Genomic DNA, 19,289 nt, shown 5'->3' on the forward strand with positions numbered 1-19,289 from the left:
CATAGTCGTTGTTTTTTGTTTCTATTAATGATTATTCTCTGTGTTGTAATGATCTGTTTTTTGTTAGTAAGGTCTGTTTTCTGTATCTACGAGTATTATATGCTTATTTAATTATACAGTTTTATTTTTTTCTTACAAAAGATTGGTTTTGTAAACGCGTAACTGAACTCATTATGAAAGTTCTGTTTTCTTTTATAATAATAAAAAAGTATCTTTATGACTATTTTATTAAAAAAAAATTAGTTTATTAAAACACCTGCGCTTGCACGCACACGCGCAGGCTCATGCCTGTTTTGTTTTAACCATTACAGGAAGGAGAAATCAGTTTCCATTAAGTAATGAATAGATGGACAATTTCTATAAGGACCAGTAGAGGATGCAAAACAGGAAGGCCGTAAAGAGTTAAGATTTAGGTTATCTAAAAGGAAAGGAGCTCTCAGAATCTTAAAATTTTAGCTGGAAGTAGAGGAGACGGAGACGGATTTTGTGTAAGAGACCTCTCAATCCAGATAATATGATGGTGACAAAAGCGGCCGTATTTACCTGCACATTAATCTTATTCATTTCCTATAACTAATAATAACTTAATCTGTGAAAATGTCTGGTGACCAGAAACTGCTATTTTTCAAAATTATCTTTTATTTGCCTTCTATGTGACATCTATCGTGTTTCAAACCTTAAAAAATTGAGGTTTCTACGGAATTTGTCATACTTTTGTAAATTACGTGAAATCAATCTACTACTTGTTCTGTGGACAGTTGACCCGCCTAAAAAATGATCTCGAATGTTAATTGAGCTCTATTACGAAATTGAATTAATAAAGTTAAAATAAATTAAAAAACTGAATTTATTGTATTTAGTCAAGTCTCAAAAATAGAATTACAATTAAGAACAATGTGAGTATTATTTGCAGGGTAGTGGATATGACTAGTTGATGTCTGACGTGGAGGCACCTTTACAATATCCCTTAGGCTTTTCAAATGTTTTGTGGATAAGTTTTCGAGGAAAAAAAATTTAAGGAGAAAGATCTCAGAGGTAAATTTTAGGCTTAAACGTGAAGTGTAACGTAAAAGAGTGAAGTGCCTAACGCGTAGTTGCTGAAAGATAGGCTGCACGTTGTGAGTGATGTCAGAAGTCGAGGGAAGACCAGTTTTTCAATCCATCAATGGGAAACTTTCCTAGATGGAAACGCACCTCTCCATCACGATCTTCTAAGAAAGAAAGTAGCTGCCATTTTTAAATTGATATTTTTATAAAAATCTTTACATATACATCGTTTTCATAGGAATTTTATGGAAAGTTTTGTAAAAATACAAAAAAAGTATTTGGCCGTAATGGCGTCACAGGCAACAGGAAAAGTGCTAAAAGGTCTAGTTAAATTAAGTCCTCGCTTAGCTCGGTCAGTATAAAACCTTTACTGTTCCGTTATAAAACTATAAACATGAAAATAAATCTGTGATTATTTATTTGCCTAGATGCACTTAACAAAAATAAATAAATAATAGGACAAAAAATGAAACCCACTCCTCCTCTGGCAGAATTCTTAATTTGACCCTTAGAAGCATTCTAAAAATAATCGCACTCTGAAAACTAAAGCTGATTTTATTGTACGTGAGTATAACCGAACATTTTTAATTACGCGCCAACGGAGATATTTAGTGACCTGGGGTTGGCAACATTGTATTCCGCATAATCTCCTTTGTAACCACATATTCTTTGATTGTTTATATCTCGTTTAGTTTTAGTGTTATTGTTAATTGAATGCAACTTGTTTAAGTGTTGTAACGTAAAAGTTTGCGTGCAATTGGGGAAAACTTTCACAGAAACGGTTTCAACTTTTGAAACAAACTTACGGAGATGATGCTCTGGGTCGTACGCAATGTTACGAATGGCTTTTACGATTTTAAAGTTGTCATTAGTTAATTGAAAATGACCCTCGACAAGGAAGGCCTTTGTCTTAAACCGATGACACTCACGATAAAATCAACGATGTGGTCCGTGCAAATCTCTGATTGACTGTCAGAGAACTTGCAGAAGAGGTTCCTTCACCACGACAATGCGCCCGCACATTCAGCTTTGTCAATTCGTCAGTTTTGTACAAAAAAAAAAAGATGACTGCTTCCCGAATGGAAACACCGCTGGCAAAAGTGTGTGGATTGGGAAGGGGAGTACTTTGAAGAGGAAAGGACCAATAATTTTTAAGATTACTAATAAAGATTAAAACAATAAAGTTTGCTTATTTTCTTGTATTTAAACAGACCTCGTATGTAACCTTCAATGAAAGTGTTTTTGTAATTTCTTATCTGACGGGGACAGTTTTTACAATCTACACTCAGTGGACGAATTTTTAGTAAAAATATTTTTGCAGGATAAAAACGAAAGCAAATAAAATTTGAACACGTTTCATGTGAAATATTTTAAAAATTTTATATTTGGGTTTCATTCCTTCGGTGGAAAAAAATGAGATCTGTTACCGGAGATAATATATTCACTAATTCTCCAGAAAATGTAGTTGACCTACATAAAGGTATTTTATAAATACATATATGTGTGTGCACAATAAATATCGATTTGACAAATTACGTTATTTTGCCTGCTAAAAATAAACAATGTTTGTGGTTAATAATATTTATTTAGCTTTTTATCAAAACTGATATTGAGTATTTACCACTGAAAATAATCTTGATTTGGCTAGCTTGTGTTTATAAAATTAGCATATGAATATGCTAATTTATATAAATATATATATATATATATATATATAAATTATATAATATAAATTATAGAAATATTTAACCATCATTTGTACCTTATCTTAATATCGTTATTAAAGCGTAAAACGTATTTCGGCCGCTATCACATCGTTATGGAGATAAGGATCTCTTTACATCCCATCATTCCTTCTGATTCCATTCGCATGTTTTAAATTTTCACCGTTCCTCCTAGTTTGCTATTGGAGGAGCATAAATAAAACTATTTTAGTGTTATAGTAAGAAATACAGTTGTTTCTTAAAAAAATAATTTTAATTATTGTGTTTAGTGACCCTGATAAAAATTTAACCGTAGTTTTTTTCTATGTAATAAATTAAATGGATTTCCGGGATTGATGATGCTGAGATTATTCAAATGTTAACTAACTTTATTTATAAGGTTATAAGTAAACTCATGCGCGCGCTTTACTATTATCTAAATTTACTGTTTATTATCCGTGCGAAGTTTTTCGTAACGTCTGACACCCTTTTATTTATTCTAAACATATTCCACAAATTTGCAGGAAGCATATGATCGCACTATTCACACAGTGGTGTAGAAATTTTCTTGAGAAACTAAGCAAATGATTGTAGCAATACGCTCGCGTGTTTGATTAATAAAGAGAGAAAGTAGTCTGACACAGAGAAAGAGAAGTATTGTTACTTGAAACAGATTGTAGGATATTTGAAACATGATTATAAAAAAATTCAACTACTAAATTTGTCGCAATTTTTATTAGTTGATAAAAATTAAAATGTGGTATGTTTTTAATTTTATTATATTTTTTCGAAATAGAAAAATTCCCCTGAACAAGTGATCCACGATTATAATAATTTAACCAGTCAATTTAAAAAAAACTTCTTTTTCTGTTTTTTTTTAATTCTTAATGAAAAAGAAGAAAATCATAATTTTTGTTGGTGTTATTCTCTTAACTGGTACTATCAAGTAGATGCATCACGAAATTAAATTATTTTTAAAGTTATTAAATATTTTCCTTAAAATAAAATCAGTAACTCAAAATTAATAAAAAGTTGAGTTTTATTCCATACTTTTGCTAACTACACAAGTTTTGTTTTGTTTTGTTGTAAATGACATACGTTAAGATAGTTTGTATTTATTCAACAAACAAAGAAAAACTGCTTTACTTTTGATATTTGTTTCATCAAGAATTTTTGTCATTGAATTAAATGACTGAAATTATAACGATTAGGTTAATTTTATGTTACCTACTTTTATTTTTATTTTTTTATTGGTTTATTTTTTGATTTCAAATATATTTTTATTTACGATTATATTTTAATTATTTTAATATTTAAATATATTTTAATTAGGATTATTTTTAATTGGTCATAAATTTTTTGGAATTCACTTTTCATACAAGATGCTACCGCTCGATAAATTAAGTTTTTTGGTTTATATTAAATGGTGTTATTTTGTTTTCTTTACATTGTCGTTACTCGTTGTGAATCGAACTGTTTAGGTGAATTATTTCATATCACTTTGTGAGAATCTGTACGGCATCTAGAGTTGTGCAGTTATAAAATTACTAATTAAGATTAAAAAAATTAATTTTTTTTTCATAACATGGTTTCCATATTGTAAGAGGAAGAAATTAAATGTTCTCATTTCGACCGGTATGCATTATTTTTTTTTTATGTATGTTCCAAACTTATTCGCAACCAGTGATTAACCTTTAACCAATAATTAACCTTTAACCAATGGTTAACCTGTTACAGATCTATTTTGAAACCTTATACTTGTGGAACTTGTATTTACCTTATAATTTGCCTTATTGTGACCCTTATAGTTGCCCCTTATACTTATCTCAGAAATTAAAAAAAAAATATATGTAGAAGTAATCTGTATTTATTACTGAAGAATTAGGAGCAAATGACAACCGGCTGTTTTGTAATCTTAAAAAAATTGGAGGTTCTCATTTCGATCGTTATGGAGTTATTTTTTTTATGTATGTTTCAAACTTATTCGCAACCAGAAGCAATTTAAAAATTGTTTGTTACATCGGGGGCAATGATAGTGGTCCCGTTCTTTCCCGGAAATTCTTCCATATTCTTCCAAGAGGAAAGACTTTGACCAAAAAAAATTATTATTGGATTTTTATTATTGGCTTTTTATATTTGTAGCATTATGTCATTCTTATATTCAAACTATCTTTACGTGAAACTTCAAGAAGTTTGAAAAGTTTAGCTGAAAAATAATATTATTCCTTATTGCAGCGGAATTCTTTATAGTTATTTCCGGAATTTTCTTGGTTGTCATGTATCAGTTGCTTTCTTCTGCTATAATGCACGTTCTTTTTACGTTTTATACAGTTGTATATTTATTTAAAAAACTTCATCAAAATGAGAAAGTGTTCACTAAATGGAATTCGATGATTATTTTTTTATTTTTGTAGAGGAACTGTTTGTAGTAGTCCGGATGTAAGGTTTTCCGTATTACTTAACTGGAAGATATATTTTAGTTGAAATATTACGTTGGCTTCGTTAATGTTTTGATATATGTATATTTTTTCACAAAATATATAGAAAATTAGTTGGGAATCATAGAGTAAAAAAAAAAAAATATTTTCCCGCTTTCCAGAAAGCCTTTCTGCCTTTGCAATCGTACAAAACGATTTAAATAGACTATACCAGTCTATTTAAATCGTTTTGGACTTTTTTTAAGACGTAGGTTTCTTGTCTTTGCATTACTTGTGAAAGGATGTTTTTTCATGCGTATAGTCTTTTTTCGTAATATTTATTTGAAATAAGAAAGAAACTAAACTTTGTAAATTAAAATAAAGTTACAAAAATAATATAACCTATTTAAAAAAACAGCACTAATAATTAGAAAATTTCCTTTTCAAAGTGTTGTTTACACTAGCGTGTTTTACGGAGACGAAAGGTACTATCGAGTTGGGTGTGGCAGCACATGATAGCTAAAATCTCCCTCTACAAACCTGCGATAATGCGTTGAAATCCGTTTTACTGGTTTGTTTTTAGTAGCAGTTTAAATGGAGTCGACTACGGCCAATACGGCAACACGGTTACAGTGCGTAATGATCGAATTTTTAGTAGCAGAAAATGTGAATCCTACGAATATTTTTTAATCGTTTCAAAGCGATTTATGGTAGTGAATCTGTTGACAGGAGTACTGTGAATAGGTGGGCTTTGAAATTTCACAAATGTGAAGCTGGTAAAGCCACAATTGAGAACGCGCCTGGCAGCGGACGACTAGTTTGTGTGACTGACAAGAAACATCGAAAGAAGGTGGACGGCACCCAGCAACGCATCGCTATTCAGTTAGGCATATCTAAAGAACGAGTAGGTTATATTATCGAGCAATTGGGTTACCGTAAAGTCTGTGCACGATGGGTACTGCACAAATTCTATAATGGCTCTCCGCAAGCTTGAGACCTATCCGCATCCGCCATTTCGCCGGATTTGGCTACGTGCGACTTCCAGGTAATTATTAAAGGAAGGTAATCATTACACCACCGACGATAAGGTGAAGGAAGCTGTGGCCATTTGGATCCGAGAAAGACCGCCCGAAGTTTTCAGCGACGGAATGCAGGCAGAGATATGTCGCACACTGGGAAAAGTGTATCAATGTAAACTGGGATTATATTGAAAAATAAGTACTGCATTTTGTAGCTAAGGTATTATACTTTTATTCATTTTTTATTTCATTCTAATATCTGTTCATTCCCATGCTTCGTATGTCTGTGCAAAATTTATCAGCCGTGCCTCGTAATTTAAACTTTTTAAGCCAGCGTAAAATTAAGAGTGGTAGTTGATATTTTAAAATAAATTTTAATTTTGTTTTATTAAATTATGGTTAAATCTTTTATTTATTAACTTTGTTATTCTTTTCTTTTTTTTTCTAATTTAAAAAGAAAATTGTACGTAAATGTATATTTGTTGACAAACATGTTATTTGATCGGCGAACTGATGACCCTTTTGCATTTTAATTTTTTGTGTATTATGTTTTTTGACGTCACTAGTACAATAATTGATTATTTATATTGGCTTATAATGATCTTTACTATTTTTGCATGCTGCTGCTGCAGCATTCATAGCTATTGTTTTGCGATGGCAGAACTATACGTACACAGTTGTAAAAGATTCTACGTACATTTACACGTTCTCAGGTTTTTACCTATCATATTTGTCAGATGTTATATTTTTCATTTCTACTAATCTTTGGTTTGGCAGCTCCTTTGTTTTCTTTTACTTTTTGTCTTTTAACTTCTTTACCCGTATTCGATTTTCCATAGGTGTTCCTTTTTTATTATTCACCGATCGCCTGTTTATGGTATATTTGATTATTCACCGTATATCTATAATTTTTCGAATTTTATGATCGTAAATTAAGGTATTGTAGATATTACTTTAATTGATTATGTTACTAATACATTACCATGAATTATTTTTTTAATTTTTGGAAATAATTTAATTAAATCATACTTTTACCATTTTTATTATTTTTATTTACCACTTTAAAATTATTACTTCAAAAAAATAAAGTTTTCTTTTTTTTCTCCGCGAATAGACCTTCAAGAATCACACAAATATCATTTCATGTAGTTACTTCCTTTTTCTTCCAGAAATGTTGTTCATTCTTTCAGACTGTTTAGCTCATCTTTGACAGTTCATTCTTCCCTGTTGAGTTTTTTATATTCATCTACCAGAACCTTTAATTCAAAGTTTTTTCTGTATTCTTTTCGATCTAGGCAATCATTTAGTGTCATGTTTTGAACTTTTTGAGTTCTTCTTTCAACTGTTTAACATAGCCATCGACGTTTGTAGTTCCACAGTTTATTGAAAATGTGTTGTTATGCCTTGATTGGTTCATGCAGACCATGTGTCTATAGAATCTTTGTACTAGTTTCTTATTGTTACTTCAGTCTTACCGTATATTTTATTGTTTGATCTCAGTCTGTGGCTTTCTTGTGTTCTTTCTTCTTGGACCAAAAATCCTTTTTAAAGTTCTTCTTTCTATCTTGAGTGGATCTTCTATTCCAGTCATATTTGTAGTTCCATGCCGTACAAGATGTCTTACAACTGCGGTATAATGACTTAATCTTGCATTTATAAAAAGGTCCTTTTTATTGTAAATAATTTTTTTGTTGTAAAAGTTTAGTTCTAATTTGTGTTTTTTTTTGTCTCGGTCACTAGTTTATTTGTTCAGTTTCTATTATTTCTTGAAGATATTTAGAATAGTCCGTGATCTTAATTTTGCCGTACTTTGTTTCTCTTGTCTTTTTGGGATATTTACTGGCACTTATCATTTGTGTCTTTGTAATCGATATCTGCAAGCCTGTTTTTTCAGCTACTTCAATTGATTAATTTCAGTTTCTTTAAACTGAAATTCTTTATTGTTCAACTTTCAGTTCATTTCAATCGGTTAATTTGGTTGATTACTTTTTGTTCTGATTTTGTAAAGAGTGCTAAGTCTTTGGCAAAAGCTAGACATTCAGTTTTGACGTTTCGATTCTTTGTTCCTACTTCTGTATCTAAAATCAAGTTGAAAAGCTTTGATGAAAGACAATCTCCTTGTCTTAGTCCTATTTTTATTTGGAGTGTTTCGCTGACTTCACCTAGAAACTTGACTAGATACAGAGATGGTTGAAGTGAGCTTAATTAAATTGATGGTGGTTTTTTGATCAACTTGGTGTTCTTTTAATGTGTCAATATGGTTTTTCTGTTTACTGAATCGTAAGCTTATTGAAAATCAGTGAATGAAATAAAGATGTATTTTGGCTTTGTATTATAACATTTTAACATCATTTTTAGGCTGAGGATGTGTTCTGTAAAAGATGTCTTCGCCAAACTTTGAGTCGACCTATGTTTCAAATCTTTTAAGAAGTGTTTTGGAAAATATTTTATACGTGACAGGTAATAGTGAGATTCATCTACAGTTACTGACATAAGTTTTTGAGCTTTTTTTATGCAGTGGATGAATTAATGCAACAAATCAATCATCTGGAATTTTTTCTTCTGTCCAAATTTTCTGGAAGAGTTGGGTTGTTTCTGTTATGAATTTATCATTTGCAAGCTTTTATAATTGTGCGATTAATACCTTCCTCACCTGATGCTTTGTTGTCGTTTGAGCAAGCTGATTATATTTTTCTGGTGGATTAATTTCTTCCTTACCTGGTGGATTGGACTCAGGATTCTGTATTGTGAAGCTGAAGTTTTTCTTGGTTTTTCACTGTTTAATAACTTTTTAAAATATTCAGCCCTGATCTCACAATTTTCCTTGTTGTTCAAGGCTAGTATGCCACTTTCTCTTTTAAAGTTAAAACTTGGAGCTGAGTAACCGTTGATTTTATTCTTAAATGTCATGTAAAATAGTATTGTATTTTTTTCTTGAAGTGTTCTTTCATTCCGTTATTTGTTCTTTTATATATTTTCTCCTAATTTTCCAGTGTTGGTGTGATAATTTATTAATTTTTGTACTTTTTGTAGATTTTCTCGGGTTTTGCTTGCGTTCCGTTTTCTCAGACTAGAAGCCTTCCTTAATCGCAATTTCACATTCTTCGTTTAACCAGGTGATCAAATGTTTTTTATGAAACTTTAACGGTGCAATTTCTTGGGCAGGTTTAATTAAATTTTGAATGACATCGTTCCAATTTTTAGGTGTCTAGTTTATTTTGAAATTCTATCTTTTCATTAAATGGGCTTCTCTATTAATATTGGGTATTTGACGTTAGTGATATTTTTCTTTCAATAAGGGTTGAAATTCATCTTGATTTGAGATAGTGACCTGAGGTTACATTTATGGCTTTTCTAACCTTGGGATTTTGTATCTCTATGTGGCAGTTCCGATTAGGTGGCTTCATGAGCAGATGAAATTCACCGAGCGTTGTTTAAGGAAAACCCAAGTTTTCTTTTTTCGTGGTTTTGCTGGAAAATGTGTTAACATGATTTTAATTTTAGGCGTTCACAGAGTTTTAGTAAGTCTTTCGTCATTCTTGTTTGTTATCTTGTAAGCTGGATATTATCGACTACGTTAGACAATTTTTTTTTAGAACCAAGTTGAGCCTTGAAATTTCCCAGAAGAATTTTCTAGTGATTTACTGGGATTTTGAGGGTTTCTTCTTACAATTCGTCCCAGAACTCTTCGATTTTTCTGAATTTGTATTACCATTATTTACAGGCGTGTGTGTATTAATTAATGTGTACTTTGTATTTAATGATTTGATGATAATCATCATCAAATGCGTTGATAATTTTGTATTTACACCTTTAAAGTCAATGACAGAGTCTAAAAAAATATTTGTAGGTCATAAAACCTGTTCCAAGATGTGGAATGTTTCATTGCTCTTTTGCCGATTTTATCCTTAAAAATTCTGAAACTATCGGATTCAAAAGGGTCTTCATCTAAGAATCTGGTTTCTTGAAGTGCAAGTATCGAAATATTTAGTCTGTGTAGTTCTTTGGTTAATTGTTAAGGTTTTCCAGCTTTGATTAAAGAGTTAATATATGTTCCAAAAAAATACGCCCTTTTATTTTTACATTTGGAAAGATTCTTGCGGTGCTCCTATTCACCTTTTTGCTTCATACTGTTGGGCACCCTGGAATCCGATTCGACTTTGTTTTGAGGGTAATTAATTTCGTAAGAAGCCATAATCCCCATGGTGTTAGTGTTTTCGATGATTCGACAGAGCCTAACGTAGTACAACTGAGGTTGTTAGCTCTGGAGGGTTTCGTTTTAGTTCACTTAATCCTACCTTTCATCAGATTAAGCTATCCAGCCGCACCATTGTGGAGACGCACACTTTTAGAACATTATTTTAGAAACTAAAATAAGATGGAAAAGAAAGGGAGTTCTTGAATTTGTAGAAAAAACGATCTATTTTCTGTTTTATTTATTATATTTTCCCTTGGAAGTAGAACAGTATTGTATAGGTGAAAATTTATGATATTATCTTTGTTTACACGTACGGTTCCAATATCCAGGGTTCTCAGTATCCGATTTTCAAGCAATAACACAAAACTATGTGTGCATATTCGCTTGTAATGGATGCGCTTATTGTTACTGGGGCAACATATTATCTGCTATGGCGTAAAATGCGATATCCTTAAACGAAATTAAGTATTAAGAGGATATTAAAAAAAAGTCCGTTCTCAAAAATAATTATTTATTATAAAGTAAGTTAACAAACCCCTTTTTAAAATGTTTTATGGAGGATGCAGTCTTAATTTTAATAGATTTTACTATTACTAACTATAGTTATTAACACTAGAAAAAGGCGGGTCTACGGCCCGCCACGAAAATGTTACATTGTTTATGTTTAATTAAACATGATTTTGTTAAATATTTTTGCCAGTTGTAAGTAAATAACGTTCATGAATTAAGCGTGCTAAGAACAACATATACTTATAAAAACTCTAAAAACAAATAAAACTATTGATAATTGGAAGATGGTTTGGGGACGCCATTTTCTTCGTTTAGTCTTAGGTAGTGTTCGTATGAGGTTGCGTTAATTGCCGGGCCAGCTGCTGCTCCTTACTCTGCTGCTATTGGCGTAGAGCGGATCATATGTGCGTCGGGCGGCTGCGCGCAACCGACTCTCTGTCGCTCCCTGTGTTCTCTTTGTCTTACTTTCCCACAATCCGTCGTAACGGTACTTTTAAATAATCATTTTTTACTGCTAAATGTTAATTAATAATCCCTTTCTTTTATTAATAAGTTTGAATAATAATTATATAAATAATCGATTTAAATATTAATAAGAACTGTATTTAAATAGTAATAAGAAATTGTATTTCCAGATCTGTAACGTACGCAAAAAAGCAATTCAAGAAATGTTATAACAGTTACGAGACATATTAAAAAAATGTTTTTTTGTCTATCGGTATAATCAGATATCAACATCATTTTCAGTTCACTGTAATCCAAATTTTCTCGGTTTGAGCCATCTACAAAATTTCTCCATCTGACTCGATCCATGAACCGTCTCTCTTCCATTACTCTCACCACATCCCCTCTCTTCCGTACTTCCTCCATCACCGTATTTATCCATTTAATCATTGGTTTAACGCTTGATCTTATAAGTGTTTCCTGTGCATGCATCATCCTGTTCGGTAATCTTTCCTCATAAATCTTTTCACTATGTCCAAACCGCCTGAGCGCTTTGATCTTCCAATTGACTCGACAAGGCTTCCCGATTTCAGTTCCTCTCTAATCATAGTGCTCCTTACACACTATCTATCTATCCCTTCTTGCCTTACCTAGCTTCTCTAGAATTTCATTACTGCTGCATGTACGCGACTCTCTGTCTTTCTGCCACCTGTCCAGATTTCTGCTGCGTAAGTAAGAATCCGTACAAAGTATGCTTTATACACAACTCTCTAACATTGGAAAGGGTACCTCCTTGTTCCAGATCAGATGTCTTACCTCTTGATAGAATCTACTTCCTTCTGTACTCTTGTACTTATTTCTTTAACCATTCTAAGTAAACTCATAGTTCTGTCCATTGCATTTCCGTTTTTCTGACATGCATAATCACTTTATTCTTCTCAACACTAAAGTGCATTCCACATTTCTGAATTTCTTCACATTTATTGCACACTGTACATCACTTTCAGACTCCCTCCGTATAACCAGGTCTTCTGCAAATAAAGTTTCTTGTTTCTTCTATTTCCTTTTTAATTTTATTGAAGATTCTATTCAGAGTTATTATAAATAAAAGTGGAGAATCACACTTGTCTCAACCTATTCTATACCTCAAACCAGTCTGACTACATCAAACAGTCTTATCCCGACACGACTTTTCCCTTCCATCACATATAACTTTAACCATCTGGGTGTGCGGTTTATTTACTTTTCTTTCTTGTAGCACCTACCTCACAACTTCCCTATCCACGCTATCATATGCCTTTACTATGTTTAGGAATGCCATTATTTATTTCTTATTAATAATCCCTTAATTAATAATCCCTTTCTTGTATTAATAAGTTTGAATAATAATTATATAAATAATCGATTTAAATATTAATAAGAACTGTTAATCATTGATTTAAATTTAATAATAAATTATAAATTAATAATAATAACCTAATAAATTCTAATTCATACAGTATAATCCCACTTCAATTATCTCAGCGCAAATATTGCATCTGTAGGGGATCTACCATATCTGAATCTTATCTGTTACTCTACCAACCCCCCTCCACAGTCTTCCTTCTGATGCCGTTTACCAATATACTTTCAGTGTATCAGATATAGCTGTTGTTAAATAGATTTTGTTAAAGCGCTGATTTATTTATGTTAAATATAATTGTTTTAAACTAATTTTTACCTTCTGTTAACTAATTGTTAACTTCTGTTGAGTGAAAAAAAGGATCGTAACCATCTTTTTTATAACGTTGAAACATTGATTGCTGATTGTTGCTATTGTAGAATGTTGTTTATAATAGTAAGAGAAAGTCCCGAGTAATGGTTTTATTGCAAGAATTACTATCACTGACCGTACTGGCACAGAGTACTTATCACATTTTTATTTAAAAATATCTGTTCATCTGCGACGTAATATCATAAGTTTTTTTTTTTAATATATATATTTTCTTATCCGATTTATTCAGTTAGTTTAATTTCCCATATGAAATAGCTATGAAGATACCCGGAGAATCACTAATCCAAAAACTCCCAAATCTAGCGAAGATATTGAGGTAAGTAGTTAAGAGGAGACAGCTGTTTTGTTAGTAGTACGATTTCTTAGAATTTTTATCAGCGATCCACTGTATAAAAGTTCAGTAATATTAAAAAGTATTCAAAAAGGCTTCTTTAGTTGTTCATTTTTTCTGGAAAAAAGTTTCAGTAATGAAATGAATTTTTATTGAAAATTCATAGAATATTGATTGGGAAATAAAGTAAGATACATTCGATTTTTTAATTATTATGAGTCGAATTATAGATGACTATAAATTATAAAATTGTTAAAGACCATTGCTGTTAATGCCCGCTCTTTCATAAAAAAATAAAAAATAAATAAATATATATATAAACTTTTAGGAAAACATTAATGGATTTGTATAATTTTGGTTAACAGTTCTTTTTTATCTTATTTTTTTGGTTAGGTTGAAAATCAAAGTTTTGAGTTTTGTTGGTTTTTCATGTTACAAATTCTTTCGTTATCTGTAAGCGGTATGGTTCCTTTTTCTTCTCTTTTAAAACTGGTTTACTCGTTTATATCTCCGGGTTTTTTGATCACCTCTAAATGCTTTCTTTACTTTCATCATTGAACTTATAATATGCTTTGTTTGGGGAGCAAAATGTAAAAAGATTATTTATTTAAAGCTTATACGTTCAGTTAGTAGAGATAGTAATCTGATTATTTTTCGGTACTTTTTTCCTGTTTAGCCTCGGGGAATCACCGTCAGGTATTATTTCAGAGGATGATATGTATAAGTGCAAATGAAGGTAGTCTTTTACAGTCTCAGGACGACCATTTCTGAGATGTGTGATTAATTGAAACCTAACCACCAAAGAACACCGGTATCCACGATCTAGTATTGAAATCCATATAAAAGTAACTGACTTTACTAGGATTTGAACGTTGGAACTCTCGACTTTGAAATCAGCTGATTTGCAAAGACGCGTTCCACTAGACCAACCCGGTGGGTTAATTTCTCGGTACTTGCTGCCTATCAGATGTATTCTTATTACTTTATACAGATTTTTAGGTGGTACCAGAGAGGCATGAGACACACTTTTCATTGATTTTATAGAATTTGTCGGAATAAAAGTGACGGTGTTATAAATTTTTTAATTACTGAATCTGATGAAATATGAAACACGAGAAATTTAATAATTTTCTATATTTTTATTATTATTATTTTTGTTTATCAAAGTTTCAGCTATCTTGCGAAATTATTCGATTAATGCAAATGGTTTATTATGCGTGCAATTTGTTATCGCGCATTTATTTTCTACATTATGGTTCTGAGCGTGTGTTAGACACTTTTTAATTTAGTCTTTTTCTTTTTTACAGCATTGTTTTGATCGTTTGACTTTGAATTGTTACTTGCATTACATACTTTCTCAGACAGTTTGCTGGTAGTAGCACGCGCATGCGGCTAACAAATTTATTATTTTCATCACTACATTTTTCATACACGATTTACATTTTGTGTTATTTTTCTTGAATATAAAAGGTCGGCATTTATGTTTATATTTTATTGTTTATTAGGCCCAGTCGTTAATCGTGAGGTTGTTTTTTGAAATTTATTTAATGTGTTTGAGAAGAATTATTACTTAATTCGGTGAAATAAGTTAGGTTAAGCACACTATAATTTGCCTGAAAACAAATCGTATAAATAATAAAATAAATGAATTAAAATAATGTAAGTTTTTTCACATTTTTTTCAGATAATTAATCTGCGTGAGATGTCAGATGACAGTATAAATGAAATACTGCTTGACAGGTTGAAAACGTGTTCAGCTAAGCCAAATGAAAACATTGATATATTACGGGCATCTTCTGCCCGGCTTCATAGTAGAGCCGCATCGCAAGGTACGTAAAGCTCAGCGATATGTTGCGTGTTAGTGTTGTATTATTTTATTCACTATTATTTTTTGTGAAAAATTGTCATTACGATTACTTACTTGTAATTTTATTTTACTTGAATTTTAATTTTTGGCGGAATGTTACTATTATTTTTCAGCTGTAATAGCACCTTCTTTTCGTTGGAGAAGGCGGAAACCTTTTTTATAAGAGAAAATCATATGATCTCGAACCGCATGCTAGTGTGGGACTCTCCCTTGCGGGTCTACCCATTAAACCACTCAATCTATACGATATACGATGCCGGGCTCATCTTATGGTATTATCACAGCACCCTATGAGTCTTGTCTTCATCCACACCCCCATTGTTGGCCTATTGGGGTCCTGCGGTTTTTTTTTTAATCTTGACTCAGAGGAAATACTGGGACCCCGTGTGCTACGATTTTTCAGTCTGTAACATAGAACTTGTGTTGATATCTGGGGTAAGCTTGCCGCATTCTCTCCTGCATGTTTTCCTGTGCTGCAGGAACCGATCGCACATGAACATCGTGTGTTCTTTGGTATCCTCCTCTCCGCAATAAGCGCGGAGGGTCTCAGAACCCGCTCGCACAAGTTTGCCTTTAAATATCTGTGACCGGTAAGGAATTGGGTAAACTCTAACCCAAGTTCTCCATATTCTCGGCACAGCCATATCTGAAGGGAAGGTTGGGACGATTGATCCCATGTCTCATGGCACTCGGACAACCGATGCCTCCGCATCCGTCTTACCCACTCCTCTGTACATCGCCTCACTCTACCGAACAGGGATCTCAAGGACTGCAAGACTGGGCTGAAGTAGTTGTGAAGGAAAAAAACTTTAAATGAGGAGCTTCTTATTTTTCGTTTATCATTGGCCGTTAATTCACTTTCTAATTGAACGATGGATCGTGCACTTTCATCTTCATCAGATATATCTTCCTGCATCGATCTGTCATGTTCAGCAGGCTTACTTCCAGGTCTTATCTGGTGCGTTTCCAAAAACTTTGGAAGCGATCAGGATAAATCGGTTGTAATCTCGTTCGGAAATTGTTATTTTCCTTAGAGTCAGCCACGCAGGTGGGTAGTTCAGAAAGCGGACTGGATCGGGTACAAGGATTACTTCGACTAGTATGATTAGAGCAGTAGCGCGACCCACCAACTTGCCAAGTTTACATACCAGATTCTCGATGTAGCGACTGAATTCATCCATGTGACATCGGAAAAGCCCAGGTGGCCTGCAGTTCCTTGGTGGGATGAAAACTGCAGGCGTGCACTTTGAGATCGACGTAGGGCTTTACGTAAATTTCAATTGAAGACCGACGAATGAATTGCTCTACGCCTTCCGCAACACAAGGGCTGATTGCCGTCGAGTGTTTCGGTGCTAAACGAAAATCATGGTTGAATTTCGTCGAATCCATTTCTCGGACAACACCATTATCTGTTGTACGGAGAAAGGTTCAAGTCATTTGTGAATCTGTATATTCACCGCAGCCGTTTGGACTGCAAAGCGAGGAGGACCTCGTTTCCGCGAATGTAAATGTGGGGAATACATTGGGAAGGTCATTCAGGGCAGTTTCTTTTACATCATCGCATTGCCCTGAGTTTGTGAGATATAAATTACAGGTAGAAAATATCCCTTTGCTGACTGAGGACTCGGAAAATGAATTGAACATTCCATTTTCTTATAAATAGCTAAGATATACGTTGAATAATTCTTGTGACACTCACGCTCTCCCAAATAGTACACTACCACATCTGTGTATTTATAACAGGGTATTCTCTGCCCAGGGTGTTTCCAAATTATTGGTCAGAGGCACTAGTAATCCCCGTACCGAAACCTGGTAAGAATAAATCGTGCTCGACACGTTATCATCCTACCCCCTTGACCAGTACCCTGTGCAACGTGATGGAACGAATGATAAACCGTCGTCTAGTGTGGCACCTTGAGAGAATGTTTCTGATTACATCAGAACAATGCGGTTTCCGCCCGGGCAGATCGTCTATTGATAAGTTGCCCCGGAAACTGCTATTCAAAACGCCTTTTTACTTCGTCAACGCCTGGTTGTTGTATTTTTTTATTTGCAAAAAGCGTACATGGAATGAAATGATGGAGAGGAATCCTAAATACACTTCATGAATGGGGTGTACAGGGTAATCTCCTTGCATTTGTCACGGGTTTCCTCAGTAGTCGGTCCTTCCGAGTTCGAGTTGGAACGACAGTATCTGAAAGTTTTACACTGGAAAATGGAGTACCTCAGGCAAGTGTCCTAAGTGTTTGTTTGTCGTAGCCATAAACAGTATAATAAACTCCGTGCAAAAACTGGTAATGTGTTCTTTATTAGGAGATAATTTTTTATTTACGTAGTTTGTAGAACGTTAGCTACAGGTTAGAGGCTGCTACAAAACACAATAACCCGCTTAGAATCGTGGTATAAATCTACTGGATTCACGTTTTCCCTGAAAAAACCCAAGTTGCATTTGCTTCTCCAGGTTGAGGGAACATGTTGACCTTCAAGTTTATTTTACTTGGTGAATCAGTTGAATCATGCATGCGGGTTAGATTTCTAGGTATTTCGTTTGGAGCTGAAGGTAAAATGTCTAAAAAATGTTAGACATGCTGAGAGTTCTGTCTAGTACCCGTTCGGGAGCTGATCCTGTGTGCATATTGGCGTTTTTACCGAGCTGTGGTCCATTCCCGCTTGGACGACAGCTGCGTAGCTTATTCGTCAGCGCGGGCCACCTTACTAAAGATGCTTGATGCAGTCCATAACTCGTTCATCTGTCTTGCCACGGGTGCTTTTCGCTCAAACCCCTGGTATGTGCTGGTGGACACTGGTGAGCCATCTTTTTGTAATAGATGACAGCAAATGATATGCTCCTATGTGGCTCAAATTAAAGTACAACCAACTCACCCAACCTTTGGTGTGCATTCTCAGACCAGCATGTTAATCAATACCAGGAACAGCCGGGAACTACTGCTCCGTTAGGCATAAGAGCTGAACATCTTTTCTCAGCTCAAATATACAGTTGCCTCCAGTCCTTACTGTTGTTACATGTTTATTACCTTCCTTGTCAGTTTTATCATGTTAATTATTGCTTTGAACTTAAAGAATGAATTTTACAATATTATGAGAGTATGAAACCTGATGTTTCAGTTTGTAAGGACTGCTGTAGAAACGTTAATTCTGTTAGTTGTGGCTTTGTTGTAGGTAACAGAACATATATGTTTGGCCTTCCCAACATCACCAGTATTTTCTTTGCTGATCTGTATGCCATCAAGGCCTTACATATAATTAGACCAAAATATTTGCTCAGATTCCATGAGTGCTCTACAGGCAGTTAATGACATGCACTCTAGACACCCTGTTGTCTGTGAGATTCATTGTGTCATTTTGCAAATGGTGAAATATAATACAACAGCGAGCTTCTGCTGGATCTTCAGCCATATGGGAATTTCAGGCAATAAGCGCCCAGATAGTGAACCAAAAGAGACTCGTTTCCAGCCTCCTTCCACCGATTGTGTTGCTTCTAACGACCTTGTCTGTGTCCTGAAAAAGGGTGTTTCTTGATGATTGGGAAAGTGAATGGACCATGAACAATAAACTTTGCTCTATTAATAACACTATTCACTGTGGAGCTTCTCATGCAGAATTTACTGTTAAGAGAAGGTATTACCTGCTATTTGTGAATAGGACACACTAGGATCACTCATGGATATCTGATGACTCAAACAGATGCATCAGTTAGTGTTCGATGCGACTGCCAACTGACAGTGCACCACATTCCTGTGGATTGTATCTTTTATGTGGCATTGCATCGTAAGTTTAAACTAGGTGGTAACATGCCAACTAGAGGTTAGTAAGGTTCTCTGTCTTACGATTTCTTAGGGCTGTCTGTTTAATTACTGTAGTGTGTTCCAAATATTTATGCCATTTGTTGTAATGCAGATTGCGATTTTATTTTTTGAACTATATAAAGCGGTATATCTGTGTTACTATTTCATTTTTA

General features: G+C 33.6%; 1 protein-coding gene across 8 annotated transcripts in view; it reads left to right on the forward strand.

Moving 5' to 3' along the window:
- LOC142321672 (cytosolic carboxypeptidase 1-like) overlaps nt 1-19,289 on the forward strand; it is a 293,694-nt gene that overhangs the window by 22,340 nt on the left and 252,065 nt on the right. For all 8 annotated transcript variants that reach the window (XM_075359948.1, XM_075359949.1, XM_075359947.1 and 5 more), the window contains exon 3: nt 15,128-15,272. In XM_075359948.1, the coding sequence (XP_075216063.1) occupies nt 15,128-15,272 (145 nt within the window). The remainder of the gene's footprint in view (nt 1-15,127; nt 15,273-19,289) is intronic.

The sequence above is a fragment of the Lycorma delicatula genome, chromosome 3 (genome assembly GCF_047948215.1).
Source record: "Lycorma delicatula isolate Av1 chromosome 3, ASM4794821v1, whole genome shotgun sequence".
Taxonomy (NCBI): Eukaryota; Metazoa; Arthropoda; class Insecta; order Hemiptera; family Fulgoridae; genus Lycorma; species Lycorma delicatula.